This window comes from Callorhinus ursinus, unplaced genomic scaffold, assembly GCF_003265705.2.
Source record: "Callorhinus ursinus isolate GAN/ISIS: 27379988/994484 unplaced genomic scaffold, GSC_fseal_2.0 scaffold72, whole genome shotgun sequence".
Classification (NCBI taxonomy): domain Eukaryota; kingdom Metazoa; phylum Chordata; class Mammalia; order Carnivora; family Otariidae; genus Callorhinus; species Callorhinus ursinus.
The window spans coordinates 4906884-4924511 of record NW_027397134.1 but is presented as its reverse complement, the minus strand read 5'-3'; the positions used below and the strand labels follow the sequence as shown (position 1 = coordinate 4924511).

The 17628-nt window shown below is 46.7% G+C and overlaps 1 protein-coding gene across 1 annotated transcript; it reads right to left on the bottom strand.

Annotated features, from left to right (window-relative positions):
* Window positions 1-9161: 9161 nt before the first annotated feature.
* CUNH5orf52 (chromosome unknown C5orf52 homolog) lies at window positions 9162-17595 on the bottom strand. Its single transcript, XM_025858248.2, has 3 exons — window positions 17303-17595; window positions 15105-15213; window positions 9162-11909 (listed from the first exon to the last, which is right to left on the bottom strand). The coding sequence occupies exons 1-3, from the start codon at window positions 17521-17523 to the stop codon at window positions 11712-11714; spliced, it is 528 nt and encodes a 175-aa protein (XP_025714033.1). The 5' UTR covers window positions 17524-17595; the 3' UTR covers window positions 9162-11711.
* Between the last annotated feature and the right edge of the window lie 33 nt (window positions 17596-17628).

Sequence of the window (17628 nt, the reverse complement as noted above, 5' to 3'; positions counted from 1 at the left end):
TGATAGCCCGAGCCGAGCACGCTGGAATGTCCTAGAAACAGGTGGTGCAGGCACTCCCCAAACAGAACTCCTTGCCATCTTTGCTGGTGACTCTGGGACCCTTTCCTGGGGCACTTGCCCCTGAATGGTGGTCTTACCTGCAGATTTTTGTGAGCGCGGGAGTGCAGAGACCTGCCTATCTTGGTATATCATGTAAATACAAAGATGGTCTCAGTTTGAGTCAAGGAAAAGTGGTTGCCTTTTGCCTGAGAACTGGGCAACTGGGGGATGGAGTTGGGGTGCCTGCTCTTATACCCTTTGAACATTTGGAAAGTTTTAAGTGTGTGTGTTCACCTATTCAAAAAGTAATAATAATTGTTTCAGTCCATCCCAAGGAAGCTTATTGGAAATTCAGTTTTCCATCTGCATCTTCCTAGGATTCTGAGTCAGTAGGTCTGGGGTGGAATCCAGGAGCATGCATTTTAATGAGCTCCCCAGGGGTTTCTGATGTGGGTGGATCATTGACCACACTTTGATGGACAATGATGTGAAGGGAAAATCTTAGGCTTTGGGCATCAGACCCACTACGGAAATCCCAGCCCAGCCACTCCCTAGCTATGGGACCTTCAGCCACCTCACTGAGCTTCCTCTTGCTCATCTGTAAAATGAGGATAATAATCCCTACCTCACCAGTTGAGAGTGATAAAATCATGTATGTAAAGCACATTTGGCATAGTAGATGCTCAGTAAGTATTCTCCAGTTATTTAACTAGAGGGGTGCTCTGTGAAATGTTTCGTGAAATGAATTAAATAGAGGCCAGAGCAGAAAGAGATGAGACCAAGGTTAATAGGCTTGGAAAACAGCCACAACAATGGGAAAAGCTCAGTGCTGGCTATGTATGTGCCAGATGTGTTTGCAACCCAAGGAAGGAAGCCAACTATTAAAAGTTTAATGATATGTTTTGACTGCTGCAATAAATGGATAATAGGATCTAAGTCAGCTGCCAGAGTGAGTGAAGAAGGTATCACAGAAAGGGCAAGGGTTTGCACTGAGTCAGAGGGGCAGGGAGTGGAGGGGCATTCAAGGCAAAGGAATCAGCATGCACAAAGCCCCAAATCAGGAGAGAACACCTTGTTTGAGAAGTAACAAAGAGCTCAGCATATTTGAAAGAGCAGGGCAGGAGATGAAACAGGGAGCTAGCTGGACACCACACAATCAGGAATACCCTATATCCTACAGAAAGTGAGCCTCTTGGGCACTGGGATCTCCTGGGAGATTTTTTAAATTTAAAATGCAAGATTCCACCTGCTGGAGAAATGGATGTCTCCAAGTCTGGGGCAAAAAATATGCAAGATGAGCCTGCCTGAGACATTGTGTCACCTCCAGAAAGTAAAGAGGCCATTAAGGACTTAGAAGCCAACTTTAAAGGGACTCTCACAGGCCAAGGACGGGACAACTTGAACATCCAAAAGAATAATGATTACAGTGGGTCAAAACATCAAATATATGAAGATCTATAAGTTTGATCCACAAATTCCTAAAGTTGCATAAATCAAAACAAAACAAAACAGAACTTCATTGGTTGCCTTTGATGACCAGGACCAATTCATTATTCTGAAAACTGATATTAAGTCTGTATCCTTCCTTTCTTATACAAATTCTATCTATAGTAACCAAAGAGTTTATGGGGGGAAAATCTTTATAAAAGAATTGACTAATGAATGCAGAAGGAATAATAAAATTAGAAGAAAATGTCATCTTTTGGCAACCCTAAACGAAATAATGGGTCCAGGCAACGATTATAAAAACTTCTAAGTGATGGGGTAAATGGGGAACTTCATAAAGAACTGATCAGACTGATGTCAGCTGAATCTGCTTGTGCTCTCTCTCTCTCTCTGTCAAATAAATAAATAAAATCTTAAAAAAAAAGACTTAAGAGACATATCAACCAGATGCAGTATGTAAACCTTGTTTGGATCCTGATTCCAACTAACCAACTGCAAAAAATATATTTCAGAGAAAATTGGGTAATATTGAACAAAGAGTGGGTTTTAGGGAATATTAAGAAATTGTTAATTTTGTTATATGTGTTATAATGGTATTGTGATTTCTTTAAAGGATTTATCTGTAGAGATATATTCTGATGTCCTTCTGGGTGAAATTATATATTTGGATTTGCTTTCAAATAATACGGCTTTTTAAAAAATGAAGTGGGTGGGGAACAGAAGAACAACGAACGGCCAGGGGTTGACAGTGTTAAAGCAAGGTGACAGGTACACATGAGTACATTATATGGTTTTCTCAGCTTTCACTTTTGTATAGGTTTGAAAATTACCACGAAACGCTTTTGTTTTACAAATGTTGGGCCTTTTACAAACCTCGCCTCCTACCTTTCCAACAGCCCTGTAAATTCCCCCATGTTTCCGTAAGAGGGAATTGAAGTTCACAGAGCTAAAGGCCTGCCTGGAGTCACACCATGGACAAATGGGGAGCCAGGTTCAAACAGAAGGTTCTCTAGCCCCAAAGCCTGTCCACCTGTGTCATAAGAGAACAGAGACACCAGACACTTGCCCCCAGACAGCTGCCTCCCTCCCCCAAAAGAAGCCTTGCCAGGCTGCCCCTGCAGACCTTAGGAGTGGGAAAAGCTTAAGAGATAATCAGTGAAGGGCCTTGTGGGTGGGAAGACTCTGGGATAGCTAATCCAACCTCATGCCACAGAGCTGGTCACAGCCACCATTTCCACCTGAGGTTAGCCCAAGGTCACATTGCTAACTGGATAACAACCCAGGCCTTTCAGGGCACCTGGCTGGCTCAGTTGGTAGAGCATGCAACTCTTGATCTCAGGGTTGTGAGTTCAAGTCCCACATTGGGTGTGGAGCCTGTTTAAAAAAAACAAACAAAATAAAACAAAACAAACCCAGGCCTCTCTGTTCCCAGAGAGGTCTTCGTTTGGTCTTCGTTCAAAATCCAGACAGATTCTCTTATAAGCTTGTGGGCACAGATAGAAATGTTGACAGTAGTTTGTGCCTTATTTTACCCAGGAAAGGATATGTATGAGCTAAGAGCTAAGGGCACAAGTTTGGAAGGAAGGCCTCTGTTCAGATCCCAGGTTGGCCGCTTTCTGGCTGTATATCCATTAATGAGTACCTTGTAAAATGAGTGGATGTAGGTTTCTTCTGCTATTACACAATTAGGTCTGGCTTACCTCTGGGCCTTTCGCTAAATGAGAATACCTGGCTAGAAGCCCAGTGTCGAGCAGAATCATAAATAGCAGAGTCAGGAGGCCTCTATTCTGTGGTACCAACATCCACACTGCAAGCTCTAGCTGACCTGAGATATTGAATTCAATTTCCTAAGAGAAAAGCCATACTGTTTTCTGCTTGGGAGAAATGTTACCTGCACTTAGGAAACTTGAGTGTAAAGAAGGGTAGGACAGTGGGTTGGAGCAGGTATCCACCACCCCACAGGCCCATCTGCCCCAGGTTGTGTGTGAGTTTATCATATACTAAGTAGATACAAAAGAATATTGTAAAAATATGTGTAGGCCTACAAATAACAATACAAGTGACACCCATGAGCTTACTAACTACTTAAGGAATAAAATCCCCTATTTTCATTCTCTTTCCTCCCTCCTCCCTTCTTCTATAACCTGTTGACTTTGAACCCAAATCCCTCCCTGGGTTCTTTCAAGCCAGCTGACTCCACCTCCTCCTTAGTTGGCTAAGAGAATGTTCTTGGCTGCTCCTTCCACCTGTTTCATTCATCAAGAGCTTTCATCTTCTGCCATACTCCAAGTACTTGTTGAAATCTCTCATTCAGCGGTGATCCATCTTTCTTTAAACCCCCCCAACATGGCCTTCCCAAACACCCACAGCTGTTTTCTTTTTCTCCCACAGAATTTGTCACCTTCTAAGTGATTTATTTGGTTTATTTCTGTCTCCTCTTATTAGAATGTAAGCTCCAGGATGGCAGGAATTTTTGTCAGATTCCTTTCACTGCTCTACCATCAGGGCCTAGAAGACGACTTGGCATATAGTAGGAATTCAAGGTATATTTGTGGAATAAGGTCTTCTTTTTAGTTTTCTTTGCTGTTGAGTGTTTAGTACTTTTGAATTTTCTATACTTCTATTTCAGTGGGGTCTCAAGAAAGATGAGAGGCCAACGTGGGGGTTAGTCGAATATCCTGAACTTGAAGTCTCAAAGTCACTGGTTCTTAACGTGTGTGGGGAGTGGGGGGGGTATCGTGGACCCCCCATAAGATGATGATGGAACCTACAGAATATACAAATCAGCATTTACATCTAAAATTTTACATATAATTTATGAAGACCATGAACTTCATCTTAAGGACCTGTGATCTTAGAACATTTCTAGAAAGATGCATAGAAACTGTTAACTTGGTGGTCCCAGAGAGGAGCAAGAGGGGAGTTCCCATTTTGTTATATACACTGTCACATTTCACTTTTGTATAAAGTGCAAGTTTAAAGTTGTAGAAACTAGTTAAATATTTTAAAGGAACCCGTGTTTTCACACTTTTGGGTGGTCACAAAATTACATGTCTTCAGGGGCCAGGAAGGTAAGTGCACTTGGCTTTAGGTCAATAGTCCTGGTAGAAGCTGTTGCTAATCAGAGCTTGCATTACCCTCCACCAAAGTGCTTAACCTCAAGACCATGGAAAAAATGGTGTTGACCAAACTCAACATCCCCACTGTCAACCCCAGGAGGACTATTGGTTAGCAGCCTCTGTTTTGCCCTCTGCTTAGAGTGATAGCAATCCTAGATGTGTTTGAAAATTTTTCTGGATAGTCAATGATTCCTCAGTGACAGAGCACACAATCTCTGAAGCAGTAGAAGGAAAAAGAACATAGAAAACATCTTGGAAATGACCCAGGAGTTCCAGAAAATATAGTTGGTGGTACATGATGCAAATTTCCCAAAGAAAGGGGGAGGCAAACCTCCCTTCATCCAGCAACTGCCTGGTGGGAGCTCCCAGTCCCATCAGAGAATGAAGGTAATATGGTGAACGATGATAACACCAGGTATGAAAGATGGATAGGGTGCATCTAGTCCAGGAAGAGAGAGCTCACATCAGGGCGGGCTTCATGAAGGTGGACCAGAAACCAGGCCCTTAAAGGGTCTGAGCTGAATTTCAAATGGAGAGGAGGGAGGGCTGTATTCCTCACAGGGTAAACAGTAGGAACAAGTAGAAAATCAAGAGGCCTCTTCGGAGAAGAGAGAGAATTCATGAGGTTTGGTTTGTGGGAAGAAGTACAGGAAATAAGTTTGGAAAGCTAGGTTCCACAGGATCAGGTGCTCCCAGTCCTCTAATTTGCCTTTTGAACAAAGCCAAGGAACCAATTTTCCCTGTGACCATTTCATCCTACAGAGCCCGTGTACTCAGCCCTGTAGAACTACCAGAGGAAGGTTTGGTTGGGGCCCCAGTGACTGACCACTGCTCCATGACCCCGTTCCCACCAGGCACTCACTGACCAATGGGTTATGAGTGTATCTCAGTCTAACTTCTTACTCCTCAGGGATTAACTGAAATCCGAAGGAAGAGAGAAGTCCAGCAAAGCCCAGAGATGGGATGTATGCTGCCCAGGGTCGCAGAGCAAATTGAGGGGCTCACTCTCCTGCACCAGGCTGCCTCTCAAGGTTTACATGTCAGCTCCAAGTATATCACAACAATTACACCACAACCCCCTTCACATTTACGCTATGAGGGGCCAGGCCTCATACCAGGTTCCTGAGGTGAGCATTAGCTCACTGAGTTCTCAGAACAAGCCTACAAGGTAGGTACCACAATTATTCCCATTTTCAGACGAGGAACTGAAGCTCCAAGGGTGGGTGGGGGGTGTAAAATAACTTTCTCCTGAGAGACAGAGCTGGGATTCTGATTTAGAGTCATCTAACTATAGGGCCCACATACATCAGATGAATGAGACCTTTCTGCAGCAGCGAGGAATGAGGACACATGCAGCCTTCCAGGCTTGTGGGCAGCATTTCCAGTGGCCAATGGGTTGAACAGGGCAAATGTAGCCCAAATAGTTCTCCCTGTAGAACCCAAAGGAGGCACCAGCCACCAACAGCCAGGGTTTTCATCTGATTCATTTTTCCCCCTAGGGACTGTTCAAATGTAAGCTCCACAAGGGCAGGGAATTTGAGTCAGTTTTATTCCAGCACTTACAAGAGTGCCATACAAGGAGCTCAATAAACACAGCATGAATGAAGCGGAAAGTGAACATTGGTGAGCCACAGGAAGAACTGAGAAAGACCGGCACACAAAGCTTCTCAGTGGGGGTCATTCCAGAAGCTGAGAGTGACTTGGTGACAGAACCTTGAAAGAGCTCCCAGAGGAGCCGACTGGCTAAAATGATCTCATCAGGAAAGTGATAAATACATTAGTAAAGCAAAACTCATCCTGAATTATCATTTTGTATAAGCCTGGCTTTGCTCAGAGCAGGAGTCTCTCCCATCCATTCAAATGCAGGTATTTATGGAGCATGATGTGTGCAAAGCCCTTTGCCACATCTCAGGATCTGAGAACTGGAAGAAAGTGCAGAGATCAGCCACCAGGTTGCAGGTGGGAAAGCTAAAGCCCAAAGAAAGGTTACTTGGGGAGGTAGGGAGTCCCAGGCCTGCTCCTAGCTCTGCCCCCTCAGCTCTCAGAGCCCGGCAGAGTTCCAAAGTCAGCAGCTGGACCAGGCTCTGTACTGTCACACCCAGAGTAACACTTCTCGATTCCACAAGGGGCTGGACTGAGCTATGTCCCCACCTCTTTGTGTTATGGGTCTCCAGGAATGAAATGACTTGGCCTCCCTTCCAGACCCCAGCACACAAGCCTGTGCCTTCCAGCAGATCCTAGTTGAGCGCACAAGTGTCTGCTGACCCCTTGTGGTCACTGTGGGATCTGTCCTGGCCCAGCCGCCAGGGCCCGGGGTGCTCCTCTGGGACTTTCTGGCCTCAAAGCGCTTTCCCACCTTTTACCCCGTGGGCTCCTCCCTACAATCCCAGGAGGCAAGGAGAGACAGGATTCCCACTCCCACTTTACAAATGAGTGGCAGCATCCTGCGATCCAGTCCCAAATCCACCATGAATTCCTTACAGGCCCAAGTGACCTGCACAAGGCAACTCTAAGGTTTTTTTCAGTCCCACAAACTCTCAGAGTGGAGAGGTGACTTGCCCAAGCCCAGGGTGATTTGGATTCAGAGTGAATCCAAGCAGAGGCACTCCCAGTGAGCAGGTCACCCCATGTCCTCACACTGATCAGGAAAACTGAGAGGATCACAGCAGACAAGAAAACTAGTTCCTCCACCTTTGTGTTCTGATTGTGTGCTGAAGGGCCACATGGAGAGTTGAGTGGATGGACAGATGGATGGATGGATGGATGGACAGACGGACTAATGGGATGGATATGTAAGAACTTTGCGTTTCCTCTTCACTGCAGCTGGAGCAGCTAGATGCCTCCCCTGCTCCCTGACAAGCTGTGGCTAGAATTCTAGCTGCCTAGCCCCTTGGCAGCCTACTCCACACTCTCCTGCTGGGGTTTCAAAGCCACTGCCCCTGACAATCTGGAGCTGGGACCCCCAGTGAGGGGAATGAGTAATCATCCAAGACTTCCTCCCTGCCATGTCACCGACCTCTGTGGAGGAGAGTCAGGGGCCAGGGCCATGAACAGGCCCACAGCATGGGTATCCCTCACAGAAGCTGTTTCTGCCGCCAACAATGGCTGAAATCGAGTTTGGTGCTCACAATGGGGCTGAGGATCACCAGAGTGACTGGACGATATGGAAAGAGTGTGCCCTATGCATCTCACAGTCTGCCTCAAACCTACTGACTCTGAGCAAGTTCCTTAGCCTCTCTGTGCCTTGGTTTTCTCACCTGTAAGATGGGCATAATACCTGACAAGTGTTGTAAGGACTGAATGAGGTAAGATAGGAAATGCCTTGCATATAATAGGGGCTCGGTAAATAGAACTTCCCTCCTTTTGTTCCAGGTCGTGGAAAAATTCTGGAGAGGGCAGGAAAACAACTGTGCCCCCAGCAAGTTTTCTAACCTGGGAGGTTTTTCCAAGTACTCTAAAGCATGTGGTGATAGAGAAGGAGGGAATGAAATGTATTTTCAGCAAGAATTAAAGGTACGCTCAAGCAGACTTGATCCCTTTAAAAGAGAGTATCATTCATCTAATGGATAAAGAAGATGTGGTATATATACACAATGGAAACTACTCAGCCATCAGAAAAATATATATGAAATCTTGCCATTTGCAACTATGTAGATGGAACTAGAGGATATTGTGCTAAGTAAAATAAGTCAATCAGAGAACGAAAATTACCACATGATCTCACTCATATGTGGCATTTAAGAAGCAAAACAGAGGATCATAGGGGAAGAGAGGAAAAAATAAAACCAGATGATATCAGAGAGGGAGAAAAACCACCAGAGACTCTTAATCATAGGAAACAACTGAGGGTTGCTGGAGAGGAGGAGGGTGGGAGGATGGGGCAATTGGGTGATAGACATTAAGGAGGGCACGTGATGTAATGAGCACTGGGTGTTATATAAGACTGATGAATCACTGACCTCTATCTCTGAAACGAATAATACATTATATGTTAATTAATTGAATTTAAAATTCTTTTAAAAAGAGTATCATTCATCTGTCCCCTGCCCTCAGCATAGTTCTTCAGACACAAAGGATATTCCACGGAGATTCCCTGAGGGTGACACTGGGAACATCTTTTCACAGCCATTGGGCAGTAGGAGGGACTCCTGTGCCCTACTTCATCCATCTCATCTAGATCTCCCTAACCCAGCCTAACTCTCCCTCAATAGCTTATATCCAACCCAGGATCACTGCAAGGTCTTCTTAGCCACCTGGTTGAAGAGAGACTTGGGTTTTAGCCCAGCTGACATTATAGCTGCGGCCCTTGCAACACCATCTGTGAAATCACACTCCAGAAGGCTCTAGGTCCCAGGCCCTCCACTTCCAACTAGAGTAATAAAGATGGGGAACTTAACACATGGTGGTTAGGAGATGGTCTCCAGAGTGAGACAGGCATAGGGTGGCCTTTGTCACTTACTAGCTGCCCAAGCTTAGGTGGAATTCTTACTCTCTGAGCCTCGATTTCTCACCTATAAAAGGGGGCTAATAAAATTACTTACTTTATTGTTGGGAGGATTCAATGAATCATGTTTGAAAAGAGCTGAGCCTTGTGCCCGCCACAGGAGTGCTAAATAAATGTTAATATGGCGATAGTCTTGACTACTGGAATGGGCTTCCAGGGGAGATTTCATCTGAACTGAGAGTTGTGCACATGAGCACATGTGTATGTGTGGCCACTGAACTAAAGACTCTATAAACCTCTCCTTAGCTTCAAGATTCTATTTCTTGAACAATATCTTCCCAACCAACACCCCTCCATTCTTCCCTTGCTAATTTTTCTTCCCTTTAATCTTCTTTTTCCTTCCCAACAATTAAGCGGCTTCTCCAGAATTCCATCACTGCTTGTCCCCTGCTTAAATGCAACATCCCCTGGTTTTTAAAGCAAAAATGGGAAGACTGAGTCCACAGAATTAGAGGTGAGTTGGTGACTTATAAAATTGACTCATTAGGTCAACATCTCACTCCCAGGGAATCCTGCAGTCCTTTGGGCTACAGCATGAGGATGCAAAGACCCTCAGCCAAGGCCAGCCATCCAGGAGGGTGCATGTGGCTGGAGGCTAGACTGGAGTCAGGCTCAGGGAGGCTGCATTAAGCGAGATCCTGGAGGTACGGAGACCCTGGGGACAGTTTAGAGAAAGAGGGGCTGGGGCTGCTCTGTGGGCCCTCTGAAGACTCCAAGATCCCCAAAGCCTTTCCCCTTTCCAGGCACACTGGCTGATGGCCAAGGAAAAATATTTGTTGAAAGGAAACAAAGGAAAGACACCAAAGTGCTAGCAGAGGTTGATCTAAGAGGCTTTTGGCAGACGTGGTCATATTGCTTGTGTGATAAACTCTAAATATGTAAAATCAATTATTCTAAACAGTTGTGATCAGCCAAGAAAACAGACAAGAGCTTGGAAAAAAGTCCGTTTTCATCCCCACTGAAAAGTAGCATGCTCCAGTTCTCAAGGGAAGACCATAAAGGAAGAAAAGAAAAACACCATGAACCTGATCAGGCTCCGGGATATTCCATTCAGAAGAAGGCCTGCGGCCAGGCACCAAGCCTGGAGAGGGGCGTGATGAACGTGAGGATGAGCACGAGTAAGGAGGACTTCCTGGGGAAGTCTTCCCAAAGCCACTGAGAGGACTGATGTCCTTATCCATTATCCAGCAGGTGCTGTGATGCAGAATGACCACCCCATGGCAGACAGGAAACCTGCTTCTAGTTCTCTGCCATTAACTTGCTGCAGGACCCTACGCAAATCAAGTCACCTCTCTGGGCCTCGGTTTCCTCATCTATAAAATGAGGGGCCTTGGTTAACTTAAAAAACATATATACTAGGCCCTTGCTCTGTGCACTGTGCTAAAGCTACAATACAAAGAGGAGTAGTCACTTAGAAAACACTGAGTGACAACTAGGCATTTACTAGGCATTGTGGCTACAGATGAGTAAGTTAGCATCTCCGCCATTAAGACGTTTACAGTCTGGTCAGGGAGACAGTGAGCAAACAAGAAATGGCCAACCACATGCTCAGTGCAGACAGAGGTGTGGGCACAGGAAGGAGTGGCCTTTTCTACTGGGGCCAGGTGGGGGGGAAGTGTCATGGGAGAGGCCTGGACTGGATGTTGGAGGATCCTTGGTCCCTGCTCTCAAAGACTGTATCATCTAATCAGGGGTTAGGACAAATGCCCAAATAGCTACCACACAAGGCAGAATTAAGCCACCCTGGGTAATCCAAGCTCAGAGGGTAGAGGAAACCCATGTGACAAAGGGGGTGGAGGGGAAGGGCAGGCAGGAAGCAGAAAGAGGTCAGAAAAGTTTTGTAGAAAATGGCATTGAGATAAGCTTTGAAGGATGAAGAGAGAACCCTGCGGGGGGCTGAAGGGGTATTCTGGATGAGGGGCCTGTGCATGTAAAGGTACGATGTGGGGACTGTCAGGGTGTAGTCAGGATAGCAGGTGAGGCCAGGGACTGGAGACTGGCAAGGCCAGAAGCCGCCAGGGAGCCATCATGATAAGAGCCATCGGCAATGATGGGCCCTGGGCCAAGCATTCCACATCCTCACACCAGTTGTTGGAGGCAGGTTCCCTCACTACCACCCCATTCTTTCGGATAAGGAACCAGAGGTTCAGAGAGGTTACAAACTCACACAGCTGATGGGTGGCAGATATAGCGCTTCACCTAGGTCTGTCCCATGCCTCACCTTGACCCCCTCACCACTAGACAGTGGCACTACTAAATCCTTCCCATCTAAGGTACCACTCACTGTCCCAGGACACTGGGCCTGGCATTTCACTTCAGACAGGTGGGTACCAAAGGTGGATCTTGGCCTTAACCATAAGCCAGCTTGATTCAGCCTCCTCCCAATCAGGCAGCTATGGGTCCGTCAGGATCACCTTCACCAGAACAGATGGGAGGGTGGGGCAGGGCCAGGAATACTATAATTGCTGAGGGCTTTTGTGCTCCACTGTCCGCTGGTCTCAGTTTATTGTTGTTCTACGATGGTGTAGGCTGGCTAGCTTCTGCCTCTCTTCCGCCTGTAGCCTAGTGTCATCATGGCCCAGGGGCAGATTATTCCGCCTTGACTAGGGTGGCTGGCTTTTCCTGTTACGCTGGAGTTTGAAGTAGACCTTGTACACGCGGATGCTATCCAGGTACTGCTGGATGTTCATGGATTCCCGTCTCCAGCACCCCAGCTTCCTGAGCTGGTCTGTCATGAACTTTTTCTTCAGATGGTCGTATAAGTGGCTTATCTTTCTCTTGGTCCTGTCTGAGGCTCTTATCTTAAAAAAACAAAAAAAGAAAAAAAACAGAGCTGATGTTAGGATGAAGGAGCTACTTCACAGAAAGTGAGACATCAGTGCTGCTGATGGCGCGGTGCAGGGGGTGGGGGGTAGGGTGGAAAATGAGCCAGCTGGACTCAATAGTCCCTAAATAGATTGACTCATAGTAAGCCTCAGTCTCCCTATTTGTAAAATGTGGGCATTGAGCCACATAACCCCTATGGTACCTCTGACAGTCTGCAGCCCAGAAGCCTGATTTGGACCTCAACATCTCTATTGGAAAACTGGTCAGAAGGAGGTGTGTGGTGGGGAGGGTGGAGAAAACGCGCATCCAGTTCCTCCCCTTCCATAAATCCTATCACCCTGTCCCTAGTACTCACTTAGTACTTCCCACATATTGTCTCTGACATCCTCTACATCACAATGACCTCTACTTATTTTGTCTAGCGTATCATTTCTGTCCTGTCCCCAACAAGACTGATGTGTCTAGAAAGGCACATCCTTTATCTTACTCACTCATTTGCTTATTCCAATGAGCTAGCTGTGAAGTGGACACTAACAAAAATCAGCCGCAGGTCTTCAGAGCAACTACAGCATTGTCAGGAAGCTGGGGCACATGCCCAAATGTTTCTAAGTGAGGCAGAGTGACACATCCCTACAAAGAAGTACAGAGCTCAAAGAGGGAGATACCAAGAAAAGCCTCATGGAGGGTTGACTTATAAATTGGGATTGGGTTTTGGAGGATGGGGAAGTGTTGGGCATGTGAAAACAGAACCAAGTGGGGGGGTGATCCTGGGAGCTGACCATTTTTGCAAACCCTCCTGGGGATTCTAAGCCCTGACAGTGTCTCAAAACCCAGCACAACATAGGCAAAGGAGAGCTCCATTTAAGGCCAGTGTTGCCATGATCATTGTACAAAGGGAACAGGGATGAACCAAGAACCTAAGTGGATCTTGGGAACAAGGGATGAAGAGGGAGAGTGGGTGTGTTCTCAGAGTGTGCTCAGATGATTCCCAAGACACAAGGTCTTAGCTATTCTTGTCAAGGTCCTGAGAAACCAGTGGCTAGCCAAAGCTGCCTCTTCTCCTCACATGAGCACTTTGGGGGAAGGGGCTGGGGGGTGGGGGCGGAGATAGAAACACTGCCATGCTGCCACTCAGGCCTTACATCCACTGAGCTCCTATAAGCTGGGCCCTTAGCAAGTCACCAGGTCTACAAATAAGGAGAAGACAGTCTTCATCCTGAAGGGAAGATGCCAGTCAGACCCAGGTCTGCAACTCTACAATGATGCACTGGATGACCTTAGTGAAGTTACTCCATCTCTCTGAGCCTCAATTTCCTGAACTATTAATAATACATAATACATAATGGATGTTCAATACCTAAAGCACATAAGGGCTCAATACAGCTTTAAAAGGAGAACTTCTGGATGCCTGGAGGGTGGCACAGCCCTCTGATACATATAAAGCACCTCAGGAGAGTCTCCAGTTACAGCATCTCACGGATCCTCACCCCACTTGCCAGAGATAGAACATCCCCTCCCTCCGCTGGTGATAGAAATTGACCCCCAACCCATCCTGGGCCAGTCAAAACAGCCCACACCACCTGGTCACACTGACTGCGGCAAGGATGGGCCAGTGACACACCCTGGGCCAACTGGAGTTTCCCCAGGATTTGTCTAATGTGAGCAACAGTGGAAGCACTCCATTTCCTTTCTAGGCTACGGGCCAGGCTTTCCCTGGCCATGCTCACCAGGGACAGCCAGCCTGATGATTATGCCAACATGCACAAAGACACAGAAAAGAGATGAAAAAGTAAAGTGGAAGACACATCCAATGGTACTGGAGTCCCGGACTCCTCTCATCCCAAACATTGGTGACCCTGCCCTACCCATCCTTGATTATGTAAACATTTTGTTCTATTTTACTTGTACTAGTTCAAGTTTAGTTTGAGTCACCAGCTACTGAGAGGATCCTAATAGATCCTATTTTACAAATGAAAAAAGGGAGTCCTGGAGGAAATGTCATCCCCTGAGGTCACAAAAAGCTGGCTTGTCCATTGCCAAGTCCACCCTCTTTCCACTACACTGTGCCGCTGAAGTTTAGCAGAGAGAGAAACACCCAGACCCCTGCTCTTCTTTTGGTCTCTTTGGCCTTTAAGAGGATTTAGCTCCATCTCTTGAGCCTCTCCTACTCTTTTTAATGTCAGAATCTCATAGGCCCATCTAGATTTGGCCCTGGAACGTGGAGGGAAGTCAACAGAGTCAAGAAGGAGACAGCAGTTCGGGCGCCTGGGGTGGCTCAGTCGTTAAGCGCCAGCCTTCGGCTCAGGTCATGATCCCAGGGTTCTGGGATCAAGTCCCGCATCGGGCTCCCCACTCGGCAGGAAGCCTACTTCTCCCTCTCCCACTCCCCCTGCTTGTGTTCCTGCTCTCGCTGTGTCTCTCTCTGTCAAATAAATAAATAAAATCTTAAAAGAAAAAAAAAAGAAGGGGACAGCAATTCAACTCTGGGATTTCTGCTCCACTTGAAGAAATGAGTACATTATCACAGTCCATTGTGTTCACCAGGGTCTTCCTAGTGCCCAACACAGTGCCTATCCCAAGCAGCCCCTAATGATGCACATAATGAATTAAATTGAGTCTGTGTGGTGACAACACTGTTTTCCTTCCCCTTCTTCTATGGATTTTGGGGAAGCAGGTCCAACTCTACTTGTCCATAAGCAGAAAGGGGAGGGGCCTCAGTGCTCCTCCAGGTAAAGGAAAAAACAGACCAAAGAGTATTGATGCCATTTCAAACTCCAAGACCCAAGATTTCTTTCTACAGGAAATAGTAGATTCCTAGATAGATAGATTCCTACTATCTCCTATTCCTACAGGAGATATTAGGAATCCATTCATGGATCCTCTAGAGAAATAACATGATTGGAGGGGGGAAAATGCCACAAGAGCCAAAAAATACGGAAACCTTCTCCCTGGCTCCCTCGGCCCAGCAATAGCTATGACATCTGGGGCAAACCAGTAACCTCGAATCTCAGTTGCCTCCTCTGTAAAATGAGACTTGCTTTAGAGCACCTTGATCACCTCTAAAATCTGTGATTCCCCCCCCACCCCCCACCCAGGCTATTGGTGAGGGTGAAGTGAACACGGGTCAAGCCACTAACACCCTCTAATGCAAAAGCTTTTAATGACTTTACCTCCATCTCGTAGATCCGTTGTGCACTGAGATTGTCACGAATAATCACCCGGGATAAGTTGCTCTTGGGTAAAAATTTTTTTGCCACTGCTTCACTGGAATTCATTAAGCTGGAAGTGGGAGGGAAAAGTGGCACAGGGTGAGATGGCTGGGGCCAAGGCTAGGACAGGGACTGATTTGATGGGGTCCTAGGGGAGTGACTGAGGCTTCCCAGGATTCTTAGGAGGAGGCACAGCTGCCACAATTTTCGGAGGAGCAAGGGAGTAGGCCTAGGCTTCCTCTTGCAGAAAATGTGCACTAAACAGGTATTTTCTGGATGCTGAGAGGAAAAGTCATCCTGAGAAAGATGTGGAAAGGCCCGAAGTGTGAACAGGACTCAAAACTGTCCTCATAAGCAACCATCTTAAGGTGAAAAAATAGGATAAGCTGGGAGGTGGGGGTCTTAGAGAAGAGCAAAAGTTGTAGGGTAGGGTTCAGAGGAATGAATTTGAGGCGGGTGAAGTGGGGGGCACTTGCTCCAGAGCCTAGGTCTAAGAAAGATTGGCAGGGGGAGGGATCAGAAGAAGCAGGGAAAAAGAGGAATGGAGGTTAGGCTGGTTAACAGGGGACTTCTAAGGGAAGAGGGTTTGGAAAAAGTCTAGAAAAGTGAGGGAAGTTTGTGGTGGAAAAAGATTTGAGGAGACTTCCTAAGATGAGAGGACGAAGATGGGATGAGAGGGGTTGGGGGGGTTATGGACTGGAGCCAGGTGTTCCAGGTGAAACTAGAGATAAAAATTTGGCCAAAATGAAGAATTGGTCAAGAATGCATAACGCCAGGCTTTTGCTTTTTGATAATTTACTTACACCATGAAGTGGTTTTGCAAATATGTACCTCTAAATGTTTTTGCCCATTTCAAAATAATTGTTCATATTTTCTTCCTAAAATTTGTAAATTAAGTGTACAATAGAGAAGCAATGGAATAAATTCTAATTAGGCCATACAATAAAATACTATGCAGTCATGAATAAAACAGATATCCGTAGTGTATTAGGTGGGAGGGTGGGGGGAGTAGGTAACACAATAGTGAAATTTCTTGTGATAAATTTTTCCCCCCAAAGTTGAATCACCATGGTGTAGTACTTATATGTGAATGGATCTGGAAGAATATATACCAAAATGTTAAGAGTGATTGTCTGTGGCCATTCATTTTGCTTGCTTGTCTTGTCTGATCTTCCTATAAGGGTACACTACTTTGATAGGACAAAAAAGACAATATTTAAAGGTTAAAGCATTTTGAAGGACTAAAAAGAAATTTCTAATTCATTTTCAGCCAATCTGGAACTATGGTTTTATGAATGTTTTTACATTTATAGACTAGTATAAACAAATGTTCCCAGTCTCTCATTTACATTTTTCTGACAACAAAGGCATGAAAATAAAAAGGCTGACATATAAAAAAGGAGATGCTCACATAAAAACGTCTCCCATACCCTGTTAAAAAACAAAACAAAACAAAAACCCGTAAAATATTTAAAGACACATAAAACGCTCTTCGCCTACTCAGTGGTGCACCATATTTACCAATACTATCTGGAAAAGTTTAAAAAGGTGGGGGGAACAGAGCCTGTAAATATCCCCTTTCAAGTCATAAACGGTCATTTTAAACCAAATTGTTTTCCAACGCAAGGCCTTTGTGGGAGCCTAGAGGATGCTGCCAGGGCTGTGGAATGGAAGGGAGGGAGGGGAAGTTGGGATCTGTGCGACTCGGGCTGAGCTGAGGGGCTTTCCCAGGACTACCGGGGAACGTAGAGGCTGAGGAGAGAGGTGTCAGGCCGGAAGGCACCTGGGCCTCGCTAGGCTCTAAGGAAGTTGAAGGCTGGCCCAAAGGCGCTGGGGACCCCGGAGCTATACGATGTCAAGCCTGGGAGACTAAAGAGCCGGGGAGATTCCGAAGACATGCAGGTGGAAGATGGGAATTCCAGCTTCTCCTGGGAGTCCAGGCTGAGGGCGTTTGGACTCCCGAGCTCCTGGGGGTGCGAGGTGCTGGCCTGGGAAGGGGCCGGGTGGGGCTCGCATCTGTGAGAAATCCAGGCTCTCTTGGGGTTTAAGAGAGTGCCAGGCTCTGACAGGCTCGGGGCTCTGGGGGAGCCATGGCCGAGGTGCCAAGGGACGCTGGGGGAGCGGGGGTCTGAGAATAGCCCTAGGCATCCGGGCTGCACCTGAAAAGCACCAGGGGCTGCGCGGTCCGCGGCCGCAGGAAGCTGATCTGCGGGTGGGTCCCTACGTGGATTTCGGGTTGGCGGCTGAATCTAACGTGCGGGGAGGCCCAGGTCCAGTTGGTGTCGGAACTGGTAGTCGCCTGGGAGGCCGAAAAAACCGATGGCGAGCCCAGGTCCCATTTGACCGAGGGCCTGGACTGCTGGGCAGCCGAGTCTACCATGCTCCACAACGACTCGGCAGGGTGAGACTGAGGAGGGCGAGGGCGCGGAGGCCGAGTGAATCCCTGCGCCGACGCGGCGCGCAGAGCAAGGCGCGTTGCCCGGGA